The sequence below is a fragment of the Trichomonas vaginalis genome, chromosome V (assembly GCF_026262505.1).
Source record: "Trichomonas vaginalis G3 chromosome V, whole genome shotgun sequence".
In the NCBI taxonomy this organism is placed as follows: Eukaryota; Parabasalia; order Trichomonadida; family Trichomonadidae; genus Trichomonas; species Trichomonas vaginalis.
This window is the reverse complement of record NC_067207.1, coordinates 22,506,543-22,531,821: the sequence shown is the minus strand read 5'-3', so window position 1 is coordinate 22,531,821 and position 25,279 is coordinate 22,506,543. Positions and strand designations below refer to the sequence as shown.

At 35.7% G+C, this 25,279-nt stretch overlaps 12 protein-coding genes across 12 annotated transcripts, besides 3 other annotated features; 3 read left to right on the top strand and 9 right to left on the bottom strand.

Annotated features, from left to right (window-relative positions):
• Positions 1–1,271: 1,271 nt before the first annotated feature.
• Positions 1,272–1,938: a mobile genetic element.
• Positions 1,937–4,909: a mobile genetic element.
• TVAGG3_0384450 (uncharacterized protein) lies at positions 2,323–3,615 on the bottom strand (the record flags this gene model as incomplete). Its single annotated transcript, XM_001307234.2, has 1 exon — positions 2,323–3,615. One exon carries the CDS (start codon positions 3,613–3,615, stop codon positions 2,323–2,325), a length of 1,293 nt encoding a protein of 430 aa, XP_001307235.2.
• Positions 4,910–4,913: 4 nt separating the features above from the next.
• Positions 4,914–5,455: a mobile genetic element.
• Positions 5,456–6,240: 785 nt separating this feature from the next.
• TVAGG3_0384420 (uncharacterized protein) lies at positions 6,241–6,822 on the top strand (the record flags this gene model as incomplete). The annotated part of the gene is made up of 1 exon (XM_051232173.1): positions 6,241–6,822. One exon carries the CDS (start codon positions 6,241–6,243, stop codon positions 6,820–6,822), a length of 582 nt encoding a protein of 193 aa, XP_051101903.1.
• A 52-nt stretch (positions 6,823–6,874) lies between these two features.
• On the top strand, positions 6,875–11,221 carry TVAGG3_0384410 (I/LWEQ domain family; the record flags this gene model as incomplete). Its single annotated transcript, XM_051232172.1, has 1 exon — positions 6,875–11,221. The coding sequence occupies one exon, from the start codon at positions 6,875–6,877 to the stop codon at positions 11,219–11,221; it is 4,347 nt and encodes a 1,448-aa protein (XP_051101902.1).
• A 376-nt stretch (positions 11,222–11,597) lies between these two features.
• On the bottom strand, positions 11,598–12,557 carry TVAGG3_0384400 (ribosomal protein L5; the record flags this gene model as incomplete). The annotated part of the gene is made up of 1 exon (XM_001307236.2): positions 11,631–12,557. One exon carries the CDS (start codon positions 12,555–12,557, stop codon positions 11,631–11,633), a length of 927 nt encoding a protein of 308 aa, XP_001307237.1.
• Positions 12,558–13,241: 684 nt separating this feature from the next.
• TVAGG3_0384390 (chaperonin family) lies at positions 13,242–14,938 on the top strand (the record flags this gene model as incomplete). Its single annotated transcript, XM_001307237.2, has 1 exon — positions 13,267–14,880. The coding sequence occupies one exon, from the start codon at positions 13,267–13,269 to the stop codon at positions 14,878–14,880; it is 1,614 nt and encodes a 537-aa protein (XP_001307238.1).
• Positions 14,939–15,273: 335 nt separating this feature from the next.
• On the bottom strand, positions 15,274–16,489 carry TVAGG3_0384380 (V-type ATPase assembly factor PKR1 family; the record flags this gene model as incomplete). Its single annotated transcript, XM_001307238.2, has 1 exon — positions 15,328–15,681. One exon carries the CDS (start codon positions 15,679–15,681, stop codon positions 15,328–15,330), a length of 354 nt encoding a protein of 117 aa, XP_001307239.1.
• A 748-nt stretch (positions 16,490–17,237) lies between these two features.
• TVAGG3_0384370 (cyclin-dependent kinase inhibitor 2C-related family) lies at positions 17,238–17,492 on the bottom strand (the record flags this gene model as incomplete). The annotated part of the gene is made up of 1 exon (XM_001307239.1): positions 17,238–17,492. The coding sequence occupies one exon, from the start codon at positions 17,490–17,492 to the stop codon at positions 17,238–17,240; it is 255 nt and encodes an 84-aa protein (XP_001307240.1).
• A 271-nt stretch (positions 17,493–17,763) lies between these two features.
• On the bottom strand, positions 17,764–18,948 carry TVAGG3_0384360 (protein kinase protein; the record flags this gene model as incomplete). Its single annotated transcript, XM_001307240.1, has 1 exon — positions 17,764–18,948. The coding sequence occupies one exon, from the start codon at positions 18,946–18,948 to the stop codon at positions 17,764–17,766; it is 1,185 nt and encodes a 394-aa protein (XP_001307241.1).
• Positions 18,949–20,009: 1,061 nt separating this feature from the next.
• Positions 20,010–20,688, bottom strand: TVAGG3_0384350 (cysteine biosynthetic process from serine; the record flags this gene model as incomplete). Its single annotated transcript, XM_001307241.1, has 1 exon — positions 20,077–20,688. One exon carries the CDS (start codon positions 20,686–20,688, stop codon positions 20,077–20,079), a length of 612 nt encoding a protein of 203 aa, XP_001307242.1.
• Positions 20,689–20,836: 148 nt separating this feature from the next.
• On the bottom strand, positions 20,837–21,938 carry TVAGG3_0384340 (spectrin binding; the record flags this gene model as incomplete). The annotated part of the gene is made up of 1 exon (XM_001307242.1): positions 20,857–21,495. The coding sequence occupies one exon, from the start codon at positions 21,493–21,495 to the stop codon at positions 20,857–20,859; it is 639 nt and encodes a 212-aa protein (XP_001307243.1).
• A 351-nt stretch (positions 21,939–22,289) lies between these two features.
• Positions 22,290–23,970, bottom strand: TVAGG3_0384330 (chaperonin family; the record flags this gene model as incomplete). The annotated part of the gene is made up of 1 exon (XM_001307243.1): positions 22,332–23,021. One exon carries the CDS (start codon positions 23,019–23,021, stop codon positions 22,332–22,334), a length of 690 nt encoding a protein of 229 aa, XP_001307244.1.
• A 65-nt stretch (positions 23,971–24,035) lies between these two features.
• TVAGG3_0384320 (uncharacterized protein) lies at positions 24,036–25,047 on the bottom strand (the record flags this gene model as incomplete). Its single annotated transcript, XM_001307245.1, has 1 exon — positions 24,373–25,002. One exon carries the CDS (start codon positions 25,000–25,002, stop codon positions 24,373–24,375), a length of 630 nt encoding a protein of 209 aa, XP_001307246.1.
• Positions 25,048–25,279: the final 232 nt, after the last annotated feature.

The following is a 25,279-nucleotide window of genomic DNA, read 5'->3' as shown; positions in this document are numbered from 1 at the left end:
CCAGTCTAAAATATTAACGATACCATAGGGGTAACTTCAATACTTCCAGGTGCAACAGGTTGTTTGCAAAATGTTGAGCATTTATATATACCGCAGACAGTCCAATCTATTACAGGTTTGTTATATGAGCCAAAATCAATTAAATCTATAACAATTTATCGAAAAGAAAATTCAACAAAAGAAATAGCATGGTATGATCCATATGGATTCGGATTTTATAATTCAGCAGTTCAGAAAAAAGATATTATTTATACGAATTCAAGTTTATATGCAACATATTACAAAGAAAATAGAACAGTTGTTATATCATCGACTAATGAGAATAATAGATACGAATATCAAGATGAAATACTCAAAATGAACACAAATATAAGCACGATCATATATCCTAAATCTGTATCCAAGATATCATCTTCCAACTTCAAAGCGCTCAGTTATAATCGTTTTGTTGTTGAAGATTTCACAGGCTATACTACAATCACGATCTCTGAATACAAATATTTGGCATTATGTGCTCAATATTTCTCTTTTCAATCATCTTTATTATTTTATATTTTAATGTTAAAGAGATAATTCATATGGATCTGCTTGTAAAACCACTCTTCATGTTCTTTTTATGGAACCTTTCTAGTAACCATAGTCTGTGAGAGATTAAATTATTCATGAAGGAGGAATAAACAAGTGCATTATAAATAATAAAATGAAATTGAGAACAATTAGTAAATTAAGGCTCATTGATGAACAAGACTATAGCAGAATTCTGATGTTTGTATTGAGAATTGAGTATCAGGAAGTAAAAAGAAACAACAGTGTTACAATGTGCACAAATGATAGAGCATAAACTTCTTATTGATATACTTTTTTTAATTTTATGGCAATTTACATATGAGAAATTTCTGCTGATATTCTTTGATGTTCAGAGTAACGTTGGGCAAAATGATTATCAGCAATTTTATTTGAGAAATCAATTAATAAGTTCGAAAAAATCTAATATATCAAACAATATTTAAGATCTAAGTGGCATAATAATAAATGAAAATTGCATGTACATATCATAGATTTGCTAATAATAATCTTTTATTATCGGTATCATTTGTTACAAACCTATTATCTCTTTGGTTTGAAATGGTTAGATGATATACATATCAGTTAAATATGAATAAGTTATGATATAAATTGATATATCTTTACTGAAGCGATTTTAATCATCAATTGTCTCACAATAAATAGATCTAAAAATCGATAGTTAATTGCCCTCCCGAAAAAATAATGGCAAACCCAAATTTTAGCTAAAAGTGACAGGGAAAAAAACGTTTAGTATTAAAAAAAAGACCGATGAGAGCTTCGTTCGAAATATAGAGGGAACTGAGAATGCGCAACCATTCTCAGGGAATATTGGATGCTATTCCCGTTCCCTCTGTATGGAAAATTGAGGTTTTCAAAGGGAGTTAAAATAATATCAAATTTATACTAATTTACTTCAAAATACAAAAGTATTTGACAGCTAAAATTAGTTACTTTAGCAAGCCTATCAATACCCTTTTACGATTATTGTTACTTTTTCGAAATAAAAGTAAAAGCAAATTTATACTAATTTACTTCAAAATACAAAAGTATTTGACAGCTAAAATTAGTTACTTTAGCAAGCCTATCAATACCCTTTTACGATTATTGTTACTTTTTCGAAATAAAAGTAAAAGCAAATTTATACTAATTTACTTCAAAATACAAAAGTATTTGACAGCTAAAATTAGTTACTTTAGCAAGCCCATCAATACCCTTTTACGATTATTGTTACTTTTTCGAAATAAAATAAATTTATTATCAAAAACCTTTTTTTTCTTAGTAAAAATAAAAATGTTATTTTATATCAAGTTTTTATTCATAAATTTTTATAATGTTGTATAAATTTCATTAAAATTTACGTACATATTAAGGGTATAGTAAACTCAAAATTCTAGAGTTTTGAGAGTGCCAATAAACTCTATAGGCCTATATATATATATATTTTAAAGGAGAGGTTACGCCATAATATTTGATATTATAAATTATTAATTCAAAATCAAAGTAGAAAATGAAACTAATTTTATTCTAACCTATATAAATATATCAATAATCTAAAATGATTATAGTCTGAACTATATTTTACCAGATTATCAAATATAAGAGAAATGAAATAAGGCATAAAAATATCATAGCATAATTATTGGATAAATGCATTAATAAATTATTTATATCATAATGAGAAAAAATCAAAATAAGAAAATGAGCATAATAATAATTTAATTAAAAACAAAAACAATAAATAAAATGTAATTTTCGTTAATCAAAGTCATCAATGTCTTCGTCTTCTGATTCCCATTCGGACTTGAAAACTTGATAATCTCCTCCTGGTACACTCTGAATGGATTTTTTGTATTTGTTCTGTTTTTTAGAACCTTTTGTAACAGTTTTTTGTTTCAATATCATTTTGGAGTAACAATTCTCTTCAAATGATTTGACACAATCTTCTGGAAGTGGGGGAAGATGTAATGCTTTTTGTATATCTCCGAGAAAATGCTCTGGATCATTCCATTCTAAGATTGCAACGTTAACTCTAATGTTAATGTTCTTCCAGGCTCTTGATTTGTCCAAATAGCATGCAATTTTGGAGTTAAACGCTTCATTCATGCAGGTAGATCCAATGGAAGAAACTTTGGAAACTATGGGTGTCCATTTGTGAACCCAGTCATAGAGCATGAATTGAAGTTGGATCGAATTGACACCTTTTTGCCATTCAAAGCATTTGTAATTGTGCGGTTCGCAAAAAGAATGATTGCCTACGTAATGGTAGACACAATTCTCCCACATTTTCGTACGTTTGTCAATATTTTCTTCGGCAAAACATGACCAAAGCCACATACTTAGGCTTGCATTCAGACCCCAGAAAGGTCTCTCTATTTTTTCAATCTTCTGAGTCTTGTCGTTGAAAACTTCAACTGTCTTATGAGAAGCTGAGAACTTTGTAAAATCTTTTGAGATATTTTTTGATACATGACCTGGATCGAATCTTTCAAGATGAGAGACGCCAAATTCTTTAAAGACAGAGACACTTTTGTTATCTCGGTCTTTAATAATCTCTTTAACATCTTTCAAGATATTGTATTTCTTTAATTGCTTCAAGATGATTCGAGTTCCAGCACTTTCCATATTGTTGGAAGCTCCGGAATACTGAGCATGCTGTCTGTTTCCACCAATATGGTTGATGTTCACGCATGCAAGAACTCTTTTTGTGACAGCATCGAGCGCAGTTACTGTACAACTTGGCGAGTTTCGCCTGTGCGTCCATCTTGCATCAATGGATAAGTAACCACTGAAGGACTTTCTCGACAGCATTAGGGAAATACTTTTAAGTCTTCTAATCTTATCGTCACAAAATCTCTGTTGTCTCATGACACCACTCTTCACAGGGGGCTTAGTTCCACAAAGAGAAAGAAAGCGAGCACCTTTTGTATATGGCATTCCGGTCATTATGCAAGCACCAAGCATCTGTCGCGCTGAGAGTCGACGACGTTCGTGGAGTAAAATGTTATGCATTGCCTTTGTTTTCCGTTTTGGGTGAACAATATGGCCCATACAACAACAAAAAAATGAAATCCCGCCAAAAGTGAAAATTGAATAAAAAGTAATAATTAATAAATATATACTATATCATTAGATGAATATTTTGGAATAACATTTTAAAATCGAGGTTTTTCAATGGATAACGGTTCAATCAAAAATTTGACCCCATTTTAGAATCTACATTAAAAATGGAACATTTCTGTCGTTTCAAAATTCCAAAATAACGTTTCTATTCCTCTCAAAAGTAAAAATAAACTTTATTGGGGAAAAATATTTTTATTTTCCAAAAAAAATGAAAACCTTAAATGCAAATCTAATTTTGATGCTTTTGTTTGTGATTTTTTGGATTTCGAAAAAAATTTGAAAATTCAGACAAGTTACCATTAACACTAATACGTTTCAGCGAGTCGGTCCCATCAGAGAAATTTTCATAAATCGGCGATATAATTTATTATTTCAGCAAAATATTCTCAGATCCAACTAGAATAAGGTCAAATTATACAAATTTAGCAAAGGCTAGTTATCCTACCTATTCAATTAACTTTAATTTTAAATAATTCAAGACAATTCTCAAAATTACCTTAATAATCGCGTTCTCTTCGCAAAATGACGATTCATCATTCACTACCAGCATAACTGAGGGCTTGTGCTCACAGAATAATACAGATAATTTACTTATTAATGCAAAATTTAGTACCAAAAGGTAATCATAGAAGATACAAAAAAGTTTCTTTATTTTGATTGCTGATTTTATTTCTTCTAAAATTTACCAAATCTAAAAAATCCAAAATTGAATGCTATTGAATTTCATGTTTATGTAACATATACTATTTATTATATAAGGAATAAAAATTTTATAGTTTTAATCAAAAATAAAGGTGTACTAAATGCATACAAAACAAGGTATTTTTTACTCATCCAAAATATGTTAACAGTGCTATTTATATAATCAATATCCGAATTTCGAAATCATTTTGATGAAATCTTTATTTTAAAATTGAGTTGACTGTTAAAATCACCCGAGAAGAGGGATTATCTCAATGAAAAGTGCATAAAATAGCAAACGCACAAGATGGCACTATGCAGCTTTATATTGTTATACAGGATGAACATATAAAATGTTTGGAAAACACTTACTTCGTTCTACAAATGTGTATCTCTTTATATCAAAGATTCTTCTCAAATTATTGAGAGACTTCTCTCAAAAAAGGAAAATTTGATAACTAAAAAAATTATGGCATAACCTCTCGTTTTGCATAGATATATATTTACATGGTCACAGAGCTTATTTCATTGTCAAAACTTACTACTTTACGTACATATTAAGGTACTTATCTTCTACATATATAATCTTCATTAGATATATACATAATAAATAAAATTCATAAAACATTAAAAATCAAAAAATTAGATGAACCTTGGCAATTAAACTTTATTAAATAATAGTTGTTTATAAATTATATTATATTATTATTTAATATTATTTTGATAATGAAGATTTTATTTTGCAATAATATAAACGAAATTTTTTACCTTATGAACTTTTGATGGAAATATGCAAATTTAAAATAATAAAGAAAGCCGCGAGCGAAGCGATCGGCTTAGTTCGAAGATTTTGATTCAAATCTTTGCTGATCTGTAATTCGCGGAAGCCGCGAGCGAATCGAGCGGCTTAGGTCTAAGATTTTGATTCAAATCTTTGCTTATATTCCTTAAATTCTTTATGAAACTCGCAACAGTTCCATAAAAAATTTTAAATTCTAAACTGTCGAAATTACCGATCGGTAATCACACCCTTCACGAGTGTGTCACTTTTACAGGCGTGTCACTTTTAGCTAAAATTACCCTACTCAAAATAATTTCCTCGAATAATTAAAATTAAAAAAATGAGAAATACTAATTTTATGATAATTTTAAATATTTGATTAGATGTATATATTATCTTTAATGAAATTTATTGATTGGATTACAATTAAAATTTTCAATATGATCTCAAATAAAAAATATAAAAATATTGTTCTAAAAATAATTTTGATCTTAAAATACAATAAAATCATTTCGATAAATAGCGGTTTGACAACTTTTCAGGGATAACCACTTTTTATGGGACCTTTCTTATTGGGCAAATACAAGAAGTGCAGTATGTATTTAGTATTTTATTTTTTTTCAACTAATAACCCTATTATCGCAGATATTTAGGAAATAATTTCAATCAAAAAATCTTGAATAATAAGAATTAGTCTTTCACATCAAAAGTATATATTTCACATCATCCATGCATTTGTTAAAAGGTAAAAAATGTATGGTTATGCTTAAAGGGATTATGAAATCAATCATAAGTCATGATTTTTTAAAACCAGACGACCATATCCTTGCACTCGTGGATGCAAAGCCAAGTCTTGGAATTAAATAGTTTGCTTCGATATAAATTAAAACACTGCTCCAATCATGAGTGAGACGTAAAATTTCCTAGGCTGATCAAAAAAATATCATTTTACATTTTCCGAATTATGATAGTCTATTATCATAGAATAATCCCATCAAGAATTATGGGATATAATCACTTCACTTTGAGACAAAAGTTAATCGTTTTCGATTCAAAATTTATGAGAAAAGAAGAAATAAAAATATCTGTGGATGAGAGGATACACTCAGTTTATTACCTCCTTATCCAAATTCAAATTAACAAAGCCAGAGGACTTAGTTACGAGAGATACTGTCTCTTTCGTGCTGTCTCCATATGGTTTTACAGCGAATAGAACTCTCATTTTGGCATCTTATATTCCACAACTCCTTAAAGTTATTCAAGATCACATTCCATATACACCATCTGGTGGCCAGCCTATTATTTATTCGAGTTATCAAAAAATCCAAGCTCTTTGGGGAGTATTACTTCAATATGCCGAAAAGGTCGAGCCGAAGTTACCACAAGCAAATAAGATCATCAAAGGTATTAATGAAGCAAAAGATTATTTCTTAACTCTCGAAAAGACAATGGTAACCCTTGGAGGAAGCTCTGCCCCATCCGTTGCTCAGATTCTTCAGGACGTTCAGAAATCTGTCAGCTGGGTTGAGAATCATGCAAACGCCATCGTTCAGAATCTTACAATTTACGAGCAACAACAAGCTCCAAAAGCACCAAAACTCGATAATTCCAAACTCGAACTTTACCACGCTTTAGCTGCTTTTTTATGTCGCTTTCGACCAGCTTGCTGTTAACCTCATTTTCTTATCTACCGTAGAAAATATCAAAGCCCAGGCCGACGCTTTTATGAAATGGGGTCAACAAGTCTTCAACGTTTGCGGCACAATCGCCGAGCATTCATCCGATATGGCAAAGGTTACCGCCGATATCACACAAATCCTCGGAACCTTCATTTTCCCACTTTATAAATTTGTTGCTGCTTTCCAACAACCATTGAACAACACCGTCGAGTTCACAGACATCACAAAGGCAATTGTATCATTCGCACAAACTCTCAACTTATTTGTCGTTAAGCTTAAGCTTAAAGAACTTACAGATGTAATTAAGAACTTTACCGGAGCGTTCCTTCAGAACAAGTCGCTCGAAGAAATGCTTAAGCAGTCAAGTCTCCTTGCCCAGTTCTTCGCTCCATTCGGTTACGGTCAGAATATGGATGTTGTCACATCACTTATCGCAATGACAAGTATTTGTGCCTCGAATCCAGAAATGACTGCCCAGGTTATTGCTTCTATTGCAAGATTCGCAAGCTACGTCTTCCCATCCCTTACAGAAGCTGAAGATCTTCTTAATACTCTTGCCCTCAAGATTACAGACATCACAAAGTCCATATTCACAGAGTCACGTCAAGCAATGCTTCAACTCATCAACATTATCGATGCAAACCTTGAATACTTCAACGATGAATACCTTGGCGAGATTAATTACGTTCTTCAGACATCGAAGACCATTTTGGACTTCATTCCAACCGATCCAAACTTCGTTAACCAGCAGCAGCTCTTCTTCGATGCGCTTGGTTCCCTTCCATCTCCATTATCAAAACTTGCATCAACATGCACTGAACCAGACATCAAAGTCCAGATGCAGCAACACTGCGAGAAGCTCACCCATGCAGGTAACAGATACGCCAACTGGTTACTCCAGTTCTATCTTACCACATCTGCAACAGTTCACTTAAGAGCGGACACTGTCCAAGGAATTTTGTCCTTCCCGATGGGTATTTTCCAGACAATGTCAATGCAGCAGTACATTGCCAGCACAACAGAAGCTGTCAAGACAATCCAGACAATCATGGGCTCTGCTCCTGTTCTTCAGTCATTTGAAGCTGATGGAATTGTCAAATTAATCAACCAATTGAACAATTTCGCACAGCCAGGACAGCAGTTCATTGATCTCTCCAACAGAAACGCTGAATCCCCATCATTCCCACTCTTCAAGATCGCTTCAACAGCTCTTGCAAAGGCAAACACAAGATTACCATCAATGGCCAGCCAATTAGCATCATTGATGAACTTTGCCAATGCAGAAGCTTTTGTCTGCTCGATCATTTCATTCACAACACGTGCAATTGCTTTGTCACAGTCTGTTCAACAACTTGTCGACAGAGCTGATGTCACAGCACTCTATTTCATGTCTATTCCATTCACAATGGCTTTGTTAGTTGACTCCTTCCAGCAGAAGCAGCAACCACTCGCTGAACCACTCACAGGATCAATTAACTTTCTCAAGTCAACGACAGAAGTTATTTGGCCACTTGTCAAATCCATTGCATCAGGCGAAGACAACAAGGATAGAGTGAACCTTCCAACATTCTTCCAGAAATTCATCACAAATCTCAATGATTTGCTCGCATCAATTGCACAGTTGCCACAGCCAGTTCTCGCTTACAAGATCCCAGCAGACATACAGGAGATCAAGAAGTTCGATGCCATGGCTGATAACATCCACTCAACACTCGTCAAATCATTCGCTAAGTACATCATCAGAAGACTTAAACGCTCAAAGTCTTCTGATGCAAGATCTGTTTTGATGCAGTGGTTCGATGCAACACAGGTACAGACAGTCGAAGTCGCAGATGGCCTCAAGAAGATGAACAACGCCATCATGAAACTCATCACTTCAGCGACAACAGACAGATCTGCATTCCTCGAAGCATTCACATCTCTCTCTGTTTCCCTCGCAGCCACAGAGAACTCTTACGGTAAGACAGTTTCTCCACACATCCAGAAACTCCACAAGGAACTCGTTGATCTAATCATAGAACTCCTCGAGAACGCAAGAGGCACTGCACAAGCACAGTACATGAAGATCATCGCCTGTGCAACACAGATCAGAGCTTTGGCACCAATTTCCAAACTGAAGCAGAAGGAAATCGAGAAGTACTCTGCAACAATCATCCAACAGGTAATCAACGCATTGAACGTCCTCAGAATGAAAGGAAAGGATGCAACACTCCAAGATTCAATTGCTGCTGTCGAAGCACTCTCTGAATTCGCTGCTTTGTCATTGGTTGCACCACAAGATATCGATGCTTCCAGCTTATTGAAGTCAATCACACAGTCAAAGAGTGACCATACATTGGTATCGTTCATCCAGAAGTTCTCTGAGAAACTCGCACACTTAGAACCATCAATGTTCTACCAGTTGGAAGGAATCAGAGACTCCGATACTGTCTGCGATTTCGTTTACGACAAGGCTGAGTTGTTCCGCGATGAAGTCAACCTTTTGTTGACATTCGCAAAGACTCCAAAGGCTGATCAGCTCCCACAAGTTTATGTATCTCTCAAGAAGATGTTGGTTTGTGCAGCAGATGCAACAGTCCTTACAATGCACTCCCTCATGTTGGGTGGCCTCGCTTTCACACCTTTGTCTCGTGTTTTGGTTGAGTGTTTCGCTGAATTGATGACAATATTCGTAGAGTTTGTTGTTTTGGCTGAGAAGATCCCGACATCAAAGACAGATCTTTCTGCAGACATCAGACGTCTCAACCGTAAGATGTCAAAGCAGTTCGATACTTTGATCAACATTGTCGAATCTCCACAGAGACCAACAGGCGAAATCAACGAATTCGACCAGACACGTAACCAAATGTACGCTGACTTGTCAACAGCAGCCATCCAATTGGCCAGACTTGCTGCTCTCTCAGCCAACGCTTTGGTTCCTGAAATGTGGGTCGGAACACGTGGTGAAATCGTCGACACATTGAATGCCGCTATTTCCCAGTTGACAGCATCTGTTTCTGCCGTCAGAGGCAAGGCTGTCGGTGCATCCAGCACAGAGTTAGGTACACAGTTCTCCGCATTGACAAAGGGAATTCCAGATATCCAGAAGGCATCAGAGACACTCAATTTCGTTTCTCCATTTGCTTCAAACAAACTCTTCCCATCATTGAAGAACATCTCAACAACACTTTTGGGAATCACAAAGATCTCTCCATTCCTCACAGACAGGATCATCATCGAACCAGATCCAGCATCAGCCGCCAAAGTCCCAGAGAAGTACGAGTTGCCACCACTCCCAGACAAAGCGATCTCTCCAACAGACGCTCTCGATGAAATGGATCTCGCAAAGAGACAGCTCGAACAAGGCATCACTGAGTTCAAGAAGGTCACTGATGCCAACCTTACTCCATCTGGTGAACTTCTCCACGCTTTGTTGACACTCACAAAGCTCGCAAACTCATTCGCGGAGAAGGCATTAGGTATGGCAAGAGCAACAGCAGATACAAGATCACAGGTCGAACAGCAGGCCACATTGCACGGCTTCTCTAATGCTATCACTGCATTACAGAACGCAATGAGATCTAGATTGCTCAGAGCACCTAACTTCGAGAGAGAAATGGAAGACGCAATCAACTCATTGAGAAACTCATCAGATTCATCAATGAGAGTCGCCGTCGATGCATCAAAGATCGAAGTCAACGCTGCTCCAGAAGACGAGTCAATGGATGAAGTTACAAGAGAACTCGCTGCTACATCAAAGGCTATCGAAGACATGACATCAAGACTTTCCCAGTTCGCTCAACAAGTCGATGTCGTTCAGCCAGTTGATGAAACACACGAAATCCCAGACATCCAGGCAGCTGCAGGCACTCTTCCAGCATTCCTTGTCGCTTCTGCACAGCCAATCTTCCAGGCTACAGCAAAGATCCTCGTCCGTGCAAGAGAAATCACTGCACAGCTCATCGCCAAGTTCGGAAAGATCGATAACGAAGCAGGTATGATCAAGGTCGCTCAGGATTTGACAGAGGCTGCTGAGTTGCTTATCATTTGCGCAGAAATTCTCGTCAACGGTGGCGAAGAAGACGCAGAATTCAAGGTCATCGCTGCAGCAAGAATCATCAAGGGTGCTGTCGCTTCCCTCGTCGCACAAGTTCTCGTTAAGGGTGGTGATGCAGAAGGTATCATGTCCATGCAGGTTAAGATTGTCGCGAGACACACAGACGCCATCATCGCAATGGCTGAAAAGATCGTCACAGAGAAGCTGAACGAGGCAGACGCAAAGGCTCCAAAGAAGGCTGTAAAGAACCCGATGATTCAGAAGCTCAACATGCAACAGACAGTCAACCAACAGCGCAAGGTTCTCCAGGAAGAAGAAAAGAACTTGTACACATTCCGTCGCCGTGGAAACAAGTAAATTTCTTGATCAGTCATCGAAAAAGCGTTTTTTTGATTATCGTTTTTTTAATAAACAAATAAGGAAAGATATAATTTTTTTAATTAAAACAAATAACCATTCTTGTTAATGGTGTTTATATTTTTATAACAAAAGCCTAATGTTAGTAAATTAGATTGGCAATTAAGGATATATTCATTGGATCGTTTCATTTTATGGAAAGGAATGGGATTTTAGTAGTAACAAAGCAAATTTTTCATATAACGAATTAAATATTTTGAATAATCATGAAAGAACTCGTATTTCAAATCGAGAAGCAAATAAGATAGAACTACTTACTTATGAAAACAAATTAACTCACGAAAGAATAAAAAAAATTAAAAAAAATTATTAAATTAATTCAACAACCAAACCAAATTAAGTAACTACTTTACTTACGTGGTGGAAGTCCAGCAGCGGCAAGATGTTCGTTAAGGATCTTGCGCTTCTCTTCGAAGGAGAGCTTCTTTGTCTGTGGCTTCTTTGGAGCGTGCTTCTGCTTCATCTCCTCAGCGTGTTTCTTCTTATCAGCAATAACTGTAGCAGCTGGGTTCTTTCTAATGGCAGCATGAGCATCCTTATAAATCTTTTCTAATGAATCAGCAGTAATACCAGCCTTAACATAACGAGAGAATTGCTTGTTATACTTCTCTTCGGATTCCTTCTTAAGCTTGCGCATGTAATCAGCAACAGCGCCACCAAGGATGTAGTACTGGTTGCCCTTAACGATCTTTTCAGCTGGGACGTCCTTGCGGTCCTTGCCAGCATCCTTGTCCTTCTTGTCGAACTTGCAGGCGAGGCGGCAGACGTTGTGTGGGATGAAGAGGCCACCATCGACGGCACCCTTCATGACGGAGAAGACCTTAGCGCCTGTTGTTGTACGAGCAAGACCAACATCGAGGATGACCTTGAATGGGCGTCTGTTCTCTTCATCGTTGAGGTATTCCTCTGTGATCTCTGTCTTGAAGACATCGGCGAGCTTCATCTGTGTGAGGAAGCGGCGAGCAACAAGAAGACCTGTAGCATAAGCAGCTGGGTAGTTGGAAAGACCGAGCTTGATGCCGTACTTTGGAAGTTCTGTGGAGAGAGCCTGGCAGACTGTCTTATCACCTGTGAGTTCGGCAACAACGATCTGAGCGATAACCTTTGTGTTTGTGATACGAGCGACAAGGCGGTACTTGGCAGCACCATACTTTGTCTTGTCTTGCTGGATGAGCTGAGTACGCTGGACGTAGTCAGTCTTAGCCTCACGCCGCCTGCGGAACTTTGTTTGGAAACGTGAGAAGTAGCCAGCATTCTTGACGAGCTTTGCAGACATCAGGAAAAGAGAGAGACCAAAACCGTAGACCCTCTCTCAATTTTTTCTGAACAAAAATTGACCTCTTGTAAAGTTTTGTATCGGCCATGACAAAAAGCGAAATATTAATCATTATCATGAATTTAGCATGCGCAGTAACCATATTTGATCTTTCTTCAGGCATTGTATATCTATACTGCTATTGTATGCATTTTCATTTTTATTTCTTTGTTATAAATAGGTATAGTCAGAATTTGATCTTATTTCCTAGAGTATTAAAGGTTATGATGAGATTTCTTTAATATAATCATAAAATTTACAGAATGATAGAGAAAATTAAGGAATTTTACATATATTATAACCAGAAATTACATTTTTTATCTTTTTTATACCTAAAACGCGAATGCCTCTAAAAATAGAGATATCAAGCAAAATATTGAATGAAGAGTGAGGTGAGAATTAGAATGATTGAATCTAAGCATCCGATTTAGAATCTAATAACCTAATGCTATCTATATAATAATAAGAAATTGAGCCAAAATAGCGCGGACAAACATAAGAGAATTTGAAATTAGAAAATATCAAAAGAAAAATGAGTTTTAAAAAAGAAATTACCTGTAATATCATATCGAATGTGCCATTTAACCAATGAGTGTTCAGGTGATGCCTCCCATTTTCAAAAAAAAAATTAATAAACGAAAATCTCTAAAATCACCTGACCACATTTGAAATGGCAGCAAATAAGTTATCATTTAATGGCTTTTTCAAGGACGGCACCCGCTATTTCTCCGGTGTAGATGAAGTTCTCCTTCAGAACATCGACGCAGTTGTTGATTTAAGCGAACTCACACGCACGTCGATTGGTCCGAACGGTATGAAGAAAATTATCAAAAACCACTTTGGCAAACTCTATGTTACTGGTGATGCAGCCACCATCTTGAACGAGGCTGAAATCCAGCATCCCGCCGCCAAGATGCTTGTCACCGCATCACAGATGCAAGCTGAGCAAGTTGGCGATGGCACAAACTTTGTTTTAGTTTTCGGTGGTGAGCTTCTTCGCCGTGCTACTGAGCTTGTTCGTGCCGGTATCAACACAAAAGATATTGTTGCAGGCTACCAGAAAGCACTTGCCGAAGCACTTCGCATTCTTCCAACACTTGATCTTGGCAATAAATTCAACGTTGACGACAAAGCATCCGTTGCTGCTTGCTTAAAGACACCACTCTCCTCACACCAGTACTTAGACGCTGACTTCCTTTCAAACATTGCTGCGGAAGCATGTTTGATGGCATATCCAAACCACAATCTTCGCTTCAACGTCGACAACGTCCGCTACGCTAAAGCACTTGGTGGTTCTATCCAAGACTCGTTTGTTGTCAAAGGCTTTGCTATTCCACGTGAAGTTGTTGGCACCATCCGCCGCAAAGACGACGTCAAGATTGCTCTTTACACATGCTCTTTCGACTTTGCCGAGACGGACACAAAGATGAACACCGTTTTCACATCCGGCAAGCAGATGGAACAGTTTGCTCTTTCCGAGGAGAACCGCATGGAACAGATGGTTCTTTCTATCAAGGAGAAAGGCGTCAATGTTGTTGTTTGCCAGTCTAAGTTCACCGAGCTTGGTATCCACTACCTTGAGAAGCACGGCATCATGGCTGTTCAGTTACCATCTAACTGGGACATCAAGCGTCTTGCTCGCGCAGTGAAAGCAGTTCCACTTCTCCGCATTGGTGCACCAACCGAAGACGAGATTGGCCACTGCAAGTCGGTCGAAGCTCGCGAGATTGGTTCCACACCAATTGTCATCTTCGAAGCCGATGGCGAGATCTCTACTGTCATCATCCGCGGTGCTACACCAAATCTTATTGACGACATCGAGCGTTCCCTCGATGATGCAGTCAACTCATTCAGAATCCTCACAGAGCATCCACTTCTTGTTCCAGGTGCCGGTGCATCAGAGATGGAGCTTTCCACACAGATTTCTAAGTTTGCCGAATCACGTCCTGGCATGGACCAGTACGGCATCCGCAAGTTTGCCGAAGCTCTTGAAGTTATTCCACGCACCATTGCAGAGAACAGTGGCATCCGCATTTCAGAATTCATGGCCAAGATCCGTGCCTCACACAACAAGGGCGAATCTTCATCAGGTGTTGATGTTATCAATATGGACATTGGCAATTCTATTGAACTTGGTGCCTGGGATATTGCCCATGTCAAAGAGTGGGGCATGAAGTTTGCATGCGAAGTTGCCTGTACACTTCTTCGTGTTGACCAGATCTGCATGGCTAAGAAAGCTAGTGGACCAGCTCCTCGCTCTATGGGAGCGCGCGATGAGGATTAAAACTGAAATATTTTTTTTCTTTGCATTTAAATATAAAATATGATTTATTTCAAGTTTTATTATCTTTCCATGTTTAGGTCAAGTTTTTCTTTCGAAATTCTTAATCTCTCAGAATATCAAAATTATATTTACCTAAGTCATTGGCCATATTATGAATAGGCCAAGTACATATTAGTTGGCCAATAATTTATAAGCTTTATATGAAAAATTCCGTTAGAAAATTTCAATTATCTTGCAATGTGTAAAATTATAGTTAGGTATGGCAAAGTTATTGAAGTAATTTCGTTTCATACATAGTTAAAAGGAGAAATTCAAAGATATTAAGATTCAAAATTTCAAATATCTGAGAGAAACATTACAAGTTAACGAAATCAAGTAAAAATGTTAAGCAAAGTTAATTATAAGATAAATACTGGTTTAGAATAGAACTCTATAATATATATTAATTTAATCTTGTTTTTCCTTATTTTCATCCTTCTTTTCCTCCTTTTCTTTTTCTTCTTGTTCCTTCTTTTCCTTTGATTCTTCTGGATTTAAGAGGTCGTACTTCTTAAGATTTGCAATCAAATATTCGAAAGATAAGAATAAGCATAATGAGAGGATTGACATAATAACAAAATGAATGTTATATGTGAGGAAAACTGTAATAAGTAAAAATACCATTAAAAGGAAAAAGCAAAATCTAAGAGCCATGATGATGCCATCGCCAATGCCTGGTGTAAGGAGTTTCTCGATCCATGACATTTGTGAATATGGTGTTTGTGTTTGTGTTTGAGTCTGTGGTTTTTCTTGCTCAGTCATTTCTAAAATTTCTGTGTTACGATCAAAAAATTTGTAAAGTTCAAATAAAATCCAAACATAAAATTTATGAAATCATCTACTCCTAATGTTAGACAAAAAGATTTTCCCTTGTGAATCGCTTTATATTTCAATGAAGTTGCAAATTCGGATAATTATATTATAGAAAGGGAGTTCATTGCTTCCCTCTTTACTAAATTAAAGGCGAAACCGACATTTTCGGTACTTGAAGAAAACGAAGTTTCATCAAATATCCCCCTAAAAGTCGAAGACATCTCAAATAAAATTTCAAACAAGCAATATATCGGATTTTATGACTTTGTTCTTGATGTAAGATATCTATTTATGCTACACAAAGAATCTGTAGAAAAAGATACTGATAAATTACTGATAATAAGCACCTTACTTTGTTGGTTCGAAAGAAAAATCCAAAAAGCACCTCATTCTACAAAAGATTCAATTGACATAGTATTATGAAAACAATTGCATCGTTTGAACGAAATCGAACAAATATTAAGCGTTTGTTCTTACAAATCCTCAGCTTCGAGCGAAAATACAGAAGAAGCAACTCAAGACTATTGCGATAAACCTATTTTATACAGAATTTAATTGAAAGATTATCAGATATAGCTCAGTACGAAGATGTCATCAAGATTTTTGCTAAATACAATATAAATATATTGCAATCCAATAAAGTATCCATCCCTTTTGAAAAAATTCCAGAGGAATGCAGAAAAGATCTCTATAACTGCCTATATAAGAAGATATTATAATATCATTGTTTGTAAACGTCTATTATATTAACCATTTAGTTGCATCAACTCACTTGATTTTGCTAATATAGTTTGTATGATGATTATTGATTATCTTTGCTTTTTCAACAAATCAGAAATATGATAATGATGTTTTTTTATAAAAATGGCATCTCTGGATGATATTTGTTAGGCACCCGAAATTTTCATAAAATTTGGATTGTATGAACAATGATTATTTTTAATTCTAATGTAAATTTACATTTGAATCAAAAATAATCGTAGTTCCCACAATTCATATTTTGTAAAAACAATCTATCATTGTTTATTTAATTTTTATATATATATATATTTGATAATACAATAGAGCATGACAAATAATTGATCCTCCACAGACAATCAAGTATAATGTTTCAGAAAATTAATTTCCTTTTTCTTCAAGAGAATTGAACATTTCAATGATATTCCATTGAATATGCTTGTATTTTACGTTTATTTTGTCTGAAGCTCAACAAAATTTATGAAATGTCGACTTTCAGTCGATTTTTTTGTTCAATATATTGTATTTCGTTGGAGTAATACTATCCAGATTGAATCACTTCCTAGGCATGTTGTGCATTCTTGGAAGACTTTATCCAGTGAATTCATGTGCAACTTCACCAGGATGTATATAATATAACTCAGCATATCTAACAAACTCAAGTGCAAAAAAATGCGCAATAACGATTATTTTACATTCAATTTACTCTCTAATGAAAATGTTCTTCGAAAATACCAGAAAACTAAAGAATATTTTATGTAAGAACATTATTCTTTGGCACCATGTAAAATAAGAACTTCAGCAGTTTCTTTATAATTATATTTTGCTGCATAATGAAGTGCGGTTTTTCCATCATCATCTTTTTCATTGATGTTCGCACCATGTAAAATAAGAACTTCAGCAGTTTCTTTACTATTATTCATTGCTGCATGATGAAGTGCGTTTCTTCCATGTTCATCTTTTTCATTGATATTCGCACCAAGTGAAATAAGAAACTCAGCAGTTTCTTTACTATTATTCATTGCTGCATGATGAAGTGCGGTTTTTCCATATTCATCTTTTTCATTGATATTCGCACCAAATGAAATAAGAAATTCAGCAGTTTCTTTATTATTATATTTTGCTGCAATATGAAGTGCTGTTTCTCCATATTCATCTTTTTCATTGATATTCGCACCAAGTGAAATAAGAAATGCAGCAATTTCTTTATAATTATATTTTGCTGCAATATGAAGTGCTGTTTCTCCATATTTATCTTTTTCATTGATGTTCGCACCATGTAAAATAAGAACTTCAGCAGTTTCTTTTTTTATTTTTCATTGCTGCAATATGAAGTGCTGTTTCTCCATATTCATCTTTTTCATTGATATTCGCACCAAGTGAAATAAGAAATGCAGCAATTTCTTTATAATTATATTTTGCTGCAATATGAAGTGCTGTTTCTCCATATTTATCTTTTTCATTGATGTTCGCACCATGTAAAATAAGAACTTCAGCAGTTTCTTTTTTATTTTTCATTGCTGCAATATGAAGTGCGGTTATTCCCTGTTCAACTTTTTCATTGATATTCGCACCAAGTGAAAGGAAGTATTCCAAAAAGGATGGAATATTTAAATTCACTGAATAAATGAAACAATTTTTTATATCATTAGTTTGATCGAAATAAACTAAAAATGATTCAAGATTATTATAAGTTCCACAATAATCTAAATCAATCTCTATATTGTACTCATTCATTAAGAATGTAACAAAATCAATGTTGTGTGAAATAATTGCATATTCCATGCATTTATAATTTGGTTTTTGATATTTCAAACATTTACTCATGATCTCTTTGTTTCTTCCTAAAAATGAAAATCCGAGACATGTATCAGTTATTTTTGAGCTGAATTTCGTTCTTAAAAACTTGAAGCAATCAACTGCTCCATGGTAACAACATAATTCAAGTAATGAATATCCTACGTAAGAAAATGGATATAAATCGCATTTAAGTTTTTGATTTTTATCAAATCCATCTCTTTCAGTGAATGCAATGAATGTTTCTAAGTCATTATACATAATTGCTCTGTAAATTGAATTTTCTGTATGAATTTCGAGTTTTTCGGAATTAACTTCTTTAAAATCGGCAGATTTGTCTAATTTAATTCCATATTCTTTATAAAACAGTAAGTTTGAAATAGGTTCAATACTTTTGACCTCTGTGACATGGTAATCATCAGAAATGAGTTTGGCAAGAAATAAATATGACTTTGTATAGCGATTATTATATGGAATGATATCTAAAATGTTTCTAATAGCATTTGTGGGGAGGCAATTCTTTGAATCAATCAATTCTGTTTTGATCATTTTGTAAATTGACTTTAATTCTTCTTCTTTTTCCGTTTTTAGCTGATACAATGCAAGATATGAATCGATATAGTATTTGTAATTACTTCGTAGTTTGTTGTATTCGTTTGGATGAACGTCATGGTCGGACATTAAAATTTTTTATAAAAGACATATTTGCTATCTACCATATGAAATATCCCTTAAATTCATTAGAAGAAAAAAAATACTATGTTATATATGTAGAAAACAATGACCATAAAGATTTCAGGCGTCATTTTTTATGGATTTCCTATTGTTTTTCCACTCAAATAGTACCATTGCAAATTAGCATAAAATGATCCTTAAAGCTTCTTATAGGCTTAATTTTTAAATATTTAGAAAATTTTTTTGCGTATTTACGAAAGAATTCCTATGGTGACAACTTTATTGCGTACTATACACTTAAGTTTCGACATTTATTTTTGAAGAGCTCGCATTCGTTCCAATAGATAACTAAGAGTTGTCATAGGTTGTGTTTTCATCCTTAAAAATATATAAAAACTTCTGAAATCTAATATACAAATAATATTTAGTCTAATAAATAAAGAAAACAATAAAAAATAAAAAAAAAATCTTGTTGTAAAATAAAGTCTTCCTTAAATAGAAGCTTTTACATTCCCCATAACAACTGTAATAGTAAAGATCTTAGATATATATTATAGATCGAAAAAAAAATAAGATTTCAAAATCGATAATTTGGTAGTTATAAGCAAGCTAGTCCTTGCCTATTTGAGTGTAAGCTTTTTAGTGCTCGTAGTTTATGAACTCGATAGTTATAAATAAAAAATAAAGCTTTATTTGCAAATTTGGAAGAAGAACGATGAGTTATAATTTTTTGTCGTAACATGTCTATACTGAAGGAGGTTAATCGTTTAAAAGTTGAATATTGCCTTGAATCAAATGCAAATATCTGATTATTTGTAATTTTGAAGTTTAAATTTGGTGCTATAAGGAAATGCTTCAAAGCATCATAAACTTCATTTTATTCTAAGATAGTTCCTTACAGAAATTATCCCGAAACCACTAGCATACAAGACTACTAGCCTTTATAATTTTTTTTCCGCAAAAATAATAGTTTTAGTAGGAGGTGAGGAAAAACTAAGGGATAATTATGGTTAGATGCATAAAAAGAAACGTATGAAAAAGTATTTATTCGTATTGCTTGAGGAGACCAGTCTTCTCGTTGAAAGCAACGATTAAGTTGTCGTATTCGATAGCAGCGTTCATCTGAGCATCCCACTAGTTATCGCAGTACCACTGAGCGTTGAGTTCCTCGAGTGTCTTGCCCTGTTGTTCGATCCATGTGTAGTACTTGAGGTTGTGGATTCTCTTGCGTGTAGCGTATGTGAGCTCTTCGACGTGGTCTGTAGAAGCGCCGAGCATGTATCTGAACCAGTCAGCGTAAGCCTGGCATTCTGTGTACTTGCCGTGCTTCTCCTCGAGTTCCTTGAGTCTGGACTGGTACATGACAGCAGAGTCTGTAGCGACTGTGAACATCATGTCCTTCTCTGTGAATTCGAAGTACTTGGCCATCTTGATGCAGCCGAGGATGTTAGCAATGCCGGAGATACTAAGGTTGGCGAGGTCTTCGATGAGTTCATCGGAAACGCCGTGTTCCTTGAGAACCTTCTTGCCTTCTGGTGTGTTGAAGACTCTGAGCATCTGCATGCAAGCCTCATCATCGATGCCGAGGACAACATCCTGGTCCTTGGCGTTCAAGACCCATGGAACATGCTTGTCACCGATGCCTTCGATTCTGTGGTCACCGAAGCCGTTGACAAGAAGTGTTGGGCACTGAAGAGCTTCGGAGCAGCCTAACTTCATGTGTGGGTACTTCTTGTGGAGGTACATGCTGGAAGCTATAGCGGGCTTTCTTTCATGAAATTTAACTCAGAGTTTGAGTTTGATTCAAAATAATTCTTAATCTTTGATTTGCAAGGAATCTATAGAGATTATTAGAATATGGCTTATGCTATATATTATCAGTTCGTTATATATATTAAAAAATTAAATAATAATTTAAGCAGCAACAGGTTGTGGTTTTTCTTGGATATATAAACTATCATGAGATTTCTGAGACTCCTCTTCTACTGGATCTCCATTATCTTCCTCTTCATCTGTTAAAACATCATCATTTGGTTGATTATTCTGTTCTGGAACACCAAAAGGCTCAGATTCAAAGGACTTTTGCTCACGGAATTCCGTTGCAATAGTAGTTTCTTCCTTTTGTTCTGATATTTTGGCCCAAACGTGACGTATTTTAATATCATTTTCTGGAGTGAAAGAGGAGATCATGACAGAATCTTGCCTCTCGAGAGCTGTATTAAGACGCTTCTGCTGTGATGATGTAAGTCCTGTTGGAGGGAAAGGCGGTGCGTTTGGATCTCCTTCCTCTTTCATTTTAAGTGTTTCTTCACGAACAAGAGTAGCAACAACAGGTAAAAGTGTTGATTTCATCTCAAGTGCGTGAACTAGTAATGGTTTTTCGTTATATACAGATAAAATTTCGCGAGGTTTTGATTTAACGAGTGAAGTTAGTGCAGCTCTTGAACCACTTTCAAGAGCTGAGATTATAGGTGGTTTACTTCCTACATCATGTCTAGCACCGGCTTCAATAAGTAAACTAATTGCTTCAGAATAACCATGTTTTGCGGCCATAGATAGTAATGAAAGTCCACTCGGCAAAGTTGCGTTTGGATTTGCATTAAAATCTAAGAGTAATCTAATAGCTTTAATATCATTTCTTCTAACGGCAAATGCTAAAGGTGTTCTATAAATATAAAAAGAATTCCGTTTGCGTCTGTTACTTCAGTATGTGCCCCTGCCTGTAAGAGTGCTGCTGCTAATGGTAAAAATCCTCTCCAAACTGCGACATGTAAAGGTGTTAATTTAAGTTTGTTTTCTAAATCTACATTTGCTTTCTTTCCCATAGTATAAAGTAAACATGGATAATTACAAAAAGTAACGCATTTGTGCAGCAAAGTATTGCCATCATTGTCTTGAAAATTGATATTACGAACGTTTCGGAGAAGTTCTACATATCCATTGTAGTCATACCTCTCCAAAGCTTCGATAATAGGCATAAAATCAGTCATTTTTAATTATTATTTTTTAAAAAACGCTTTTCAGTTATTTTATTATTGCAGGGGATTACACCAAAATCCAAAATCTTGATCAATATTGGTCTTATAGTAGATATAAATTACTATAGGAAAACTCGTAGAAAACAAGTGAGGATGTCTTAAAATCAGCATTTTCGAATTTGAAATCAAACTAATGTTTATCTTGAGTGTAATATCCTATTTACTTACTTATGCATGATGTTAGAGTTTAAAAATTTTGTATTTGTTTGACTCCATTTAAATGTTTTAAGAATATGAAAGATATAATTTTTGGAAATATGTATTCTCTTATAGGTTTTGCGATAAAAACATTTCAAAAATCTATTATTATGGCCTTTATATTTAAATGCAAAGAAAAAAAATATTTCAGTTTTAATCCTCATCGCGCGCTCCCATAGAGCGAGGAGCTGGTCCACTAGCTTTCTTAGCCATGCAGATCTGGTCAACACGAAGAAGTGTACAGGCAACTTCGCATGCAAACTTCATGCCCCACTCTTTGACATGGGCAATATCCCAGGCACCAAGTTCAATAGAATTGCCAATGTCCATATTGATAACATCAACACCTGATGAAGATTCGCCCTTGTTGTGTGAGGCACGGATCTTGGCCATGAATTCTGAAATGCGGATGCCACTGTTCTCTGCAATGGTGCGTGGAATAACTTCAAGAGCTTCGGCAAACTTGCGGATGCCGTACTGGTCCATGCCAGGACGTGATTCGGCAAACTTAGAAATCTGTGTGGAAAGCTCCATCTCTGATGCACCGGCACCTGGAACAAGAAGTGGATGCTCTGTGAGGATTCTGAATGAGTTGACTGCATCATCGAGGGAACGCTCGATGTCGTCAATAAGATTTGGTGTAGCACCGCGGATGATGACAGTAGAGATCTCGCCATCGGCTTCGAAGATGACAATTGGTGTGGAACCAATCTCGCGAGCTTCGACCGACTTGCAGTGGCCAATCTCGTCTTCGGTTGGTGCACCAATGCGGAGAAGTGGAACTGCTTTCACTGCGCGAGCAAGACGCTTGATGTCCCAGTTAGATGGTAACTGAACAGCCATGATGCCGTGCTTCTCAAGGTAGTGGATACCAAGCTCGGTGAACTTAGACTGGCAAACAACAACATTGACGCCTTTCTCCTTGATAGAAAGAACCATCTGTTCCATGCGGTTCTCCTCGGAAAGAGCAAACTGTTCCATCTGCTTGCCGGATGTGAAAACGGTGTTCATCTTTGTGTCCGTCTCGGCAAAGTCGAAAGAGCATGTGTAAAGAGCAATCTTGACGTCGTCTTTGCGGCGGATGGTGCCAACAACTTCACGTGGAATAGCAAAGCCTTTGACAACAAACGAGTCTTGGATAGAACCACCAAGTGCTTTAGCGTAGCGGACGTTGTCGACGTTGAAGCGAAGATTGTGGTTTGGATATGCCATCAAACATGCTTCCGCAGCAATGTTTGAAAGGAAGTCAGCGTCTAAGTACTGGTGTGAGGAGAGTGGTGTCTTTAAGCAAGCAGCAACGGATGCTTTGTCGTCAACGTTGAATTTATTGCCAAGATCAAGTGTTGGAAGAATGCGAAGTGCTTCGGCAAGTGCTTTCTGGTAGCCTGCAACAATATCTTTTGTGTTGATACCGGCACGAACAAGCTCAGTAGCACGGCGAAGAAGCTCACCACCGAAAACTAAAACAAAGTTTGTGCCATCGCCAACTTGCTCAGCTTGCATCTGTGATGCGGTGACAAGCATCTTGGCGGCGGGATGCTGGATTTCAGCCTCGTTCAAGATGGTGGCTGCATCACCAGTAACATAGAGTTTGCCAAAGTGGTTTTTGATAATTTTCTTCATACCGTTCGGACCAATCGACGTGCGTGTGAGTTCGCTTAAATCAACAACTGCGTCGATGTTCTGAAGGAGAACTTCATCTACACCGGAGAAATAGCGGGTGCCGTCCTTGAAAAAGCCATTAAATGATAACTTATTTGCTGCCATTTCAAATGTGGTCAGGTGATTTTAGAGATTTTCGTTTATTAATTTCAAAGAAAAAATAAAAGCCATTTCTTTTGTCTGGAATATTATGTAGAATATTTAAACATTCTAATTTTCCCCTTTCGAATGGTTTTAAAACAAGTTTTGAAAAATGATCATCTTGAAATCTAGCATTTACTAGCTCTATATCCATCATCCATCATATATCTGACTTAAATTTATTATTTATCAGTAGTTCAATGGCCTATTTTAATTTCGTTCCCGAATTTATTCGTTATAATTTATTTTCTCGTTCCTTGGCATGTTAATAATCGCATAGTGCCTAGTATTTAAAAATAGGAAGATTAATTAACAAATTAGTTTTAAAACAAACAACATTAAATAATATATTTGCTACATACATTAAAAAGAACATAAAGTAGTAAAGAGATTAAAAATATGCATCAGACCATTGAGTAAAGTCTGATTCATTTTCAGTTTCGAAGTCTAATTGAGATAGAACGATCGTATGTCTGCCTTCTATTCGTTTTTGTTGAACATCTTTCTTAACCCTAGGTTCATCGAAATCATCTATATCAACTGGCTCAGAAAGTTTCTCTATTTGTCGTAAAAGCTGGGTGGATTCAAATTCGTTTAATTGCTTCATGGTTTTATCGTATATTCTTGGTGGCCAAAATTGTGGTTTAATTTGTTCTTCTTGGACCATAGTATATCGTTTAAGAAGCCTTTTTTCTTTCAAAGTTTCATTTAACGGATCTTTTTTAACTTCGATTCCGGGAATCATTCCGGGATGGTATACATCTGGTATTTCATCGTCTGATATGCGCTTTTCATACACTTCCATTCTCCAATGCACTTCAGTCATTTCTTTATATTTATCTTCCCAGGTAACTTTGGTTTTTTCTTTATATTCATCGTTTTTAAACCAATGGGGTGTGAAAATTACACGATTCTTTTCCTTTTTTGGAGATTTATTTGCACTATAATCTGAAGATTCTTCATTTTTGTTGTTCGAGGTAAGTTTTTTCAGTGACCCGTCTGTGTAGTTGATATCAAACATATTTTTCTTAGGAAAACTGTCTAAAGATTGCGACATTCAGCTGAGGCAATCTTTTATTATTTGAACAAGTCTGTTTACAATTTTATCGCATCTCAGATATTTTTATTGAAATCAATTTGCTTTCTTGTTATCATCAAGAATTTCTATTCTTTCATGCAGATTCCTGATAAAAATGGATTTTTCTAAATTTCGAACGCAAGTGCTTTTATCAAAGTAATTTGTATTAAATAGATAATGAATTGTTTCTTTAAAATCTGATGATTCCCCAACTACCACG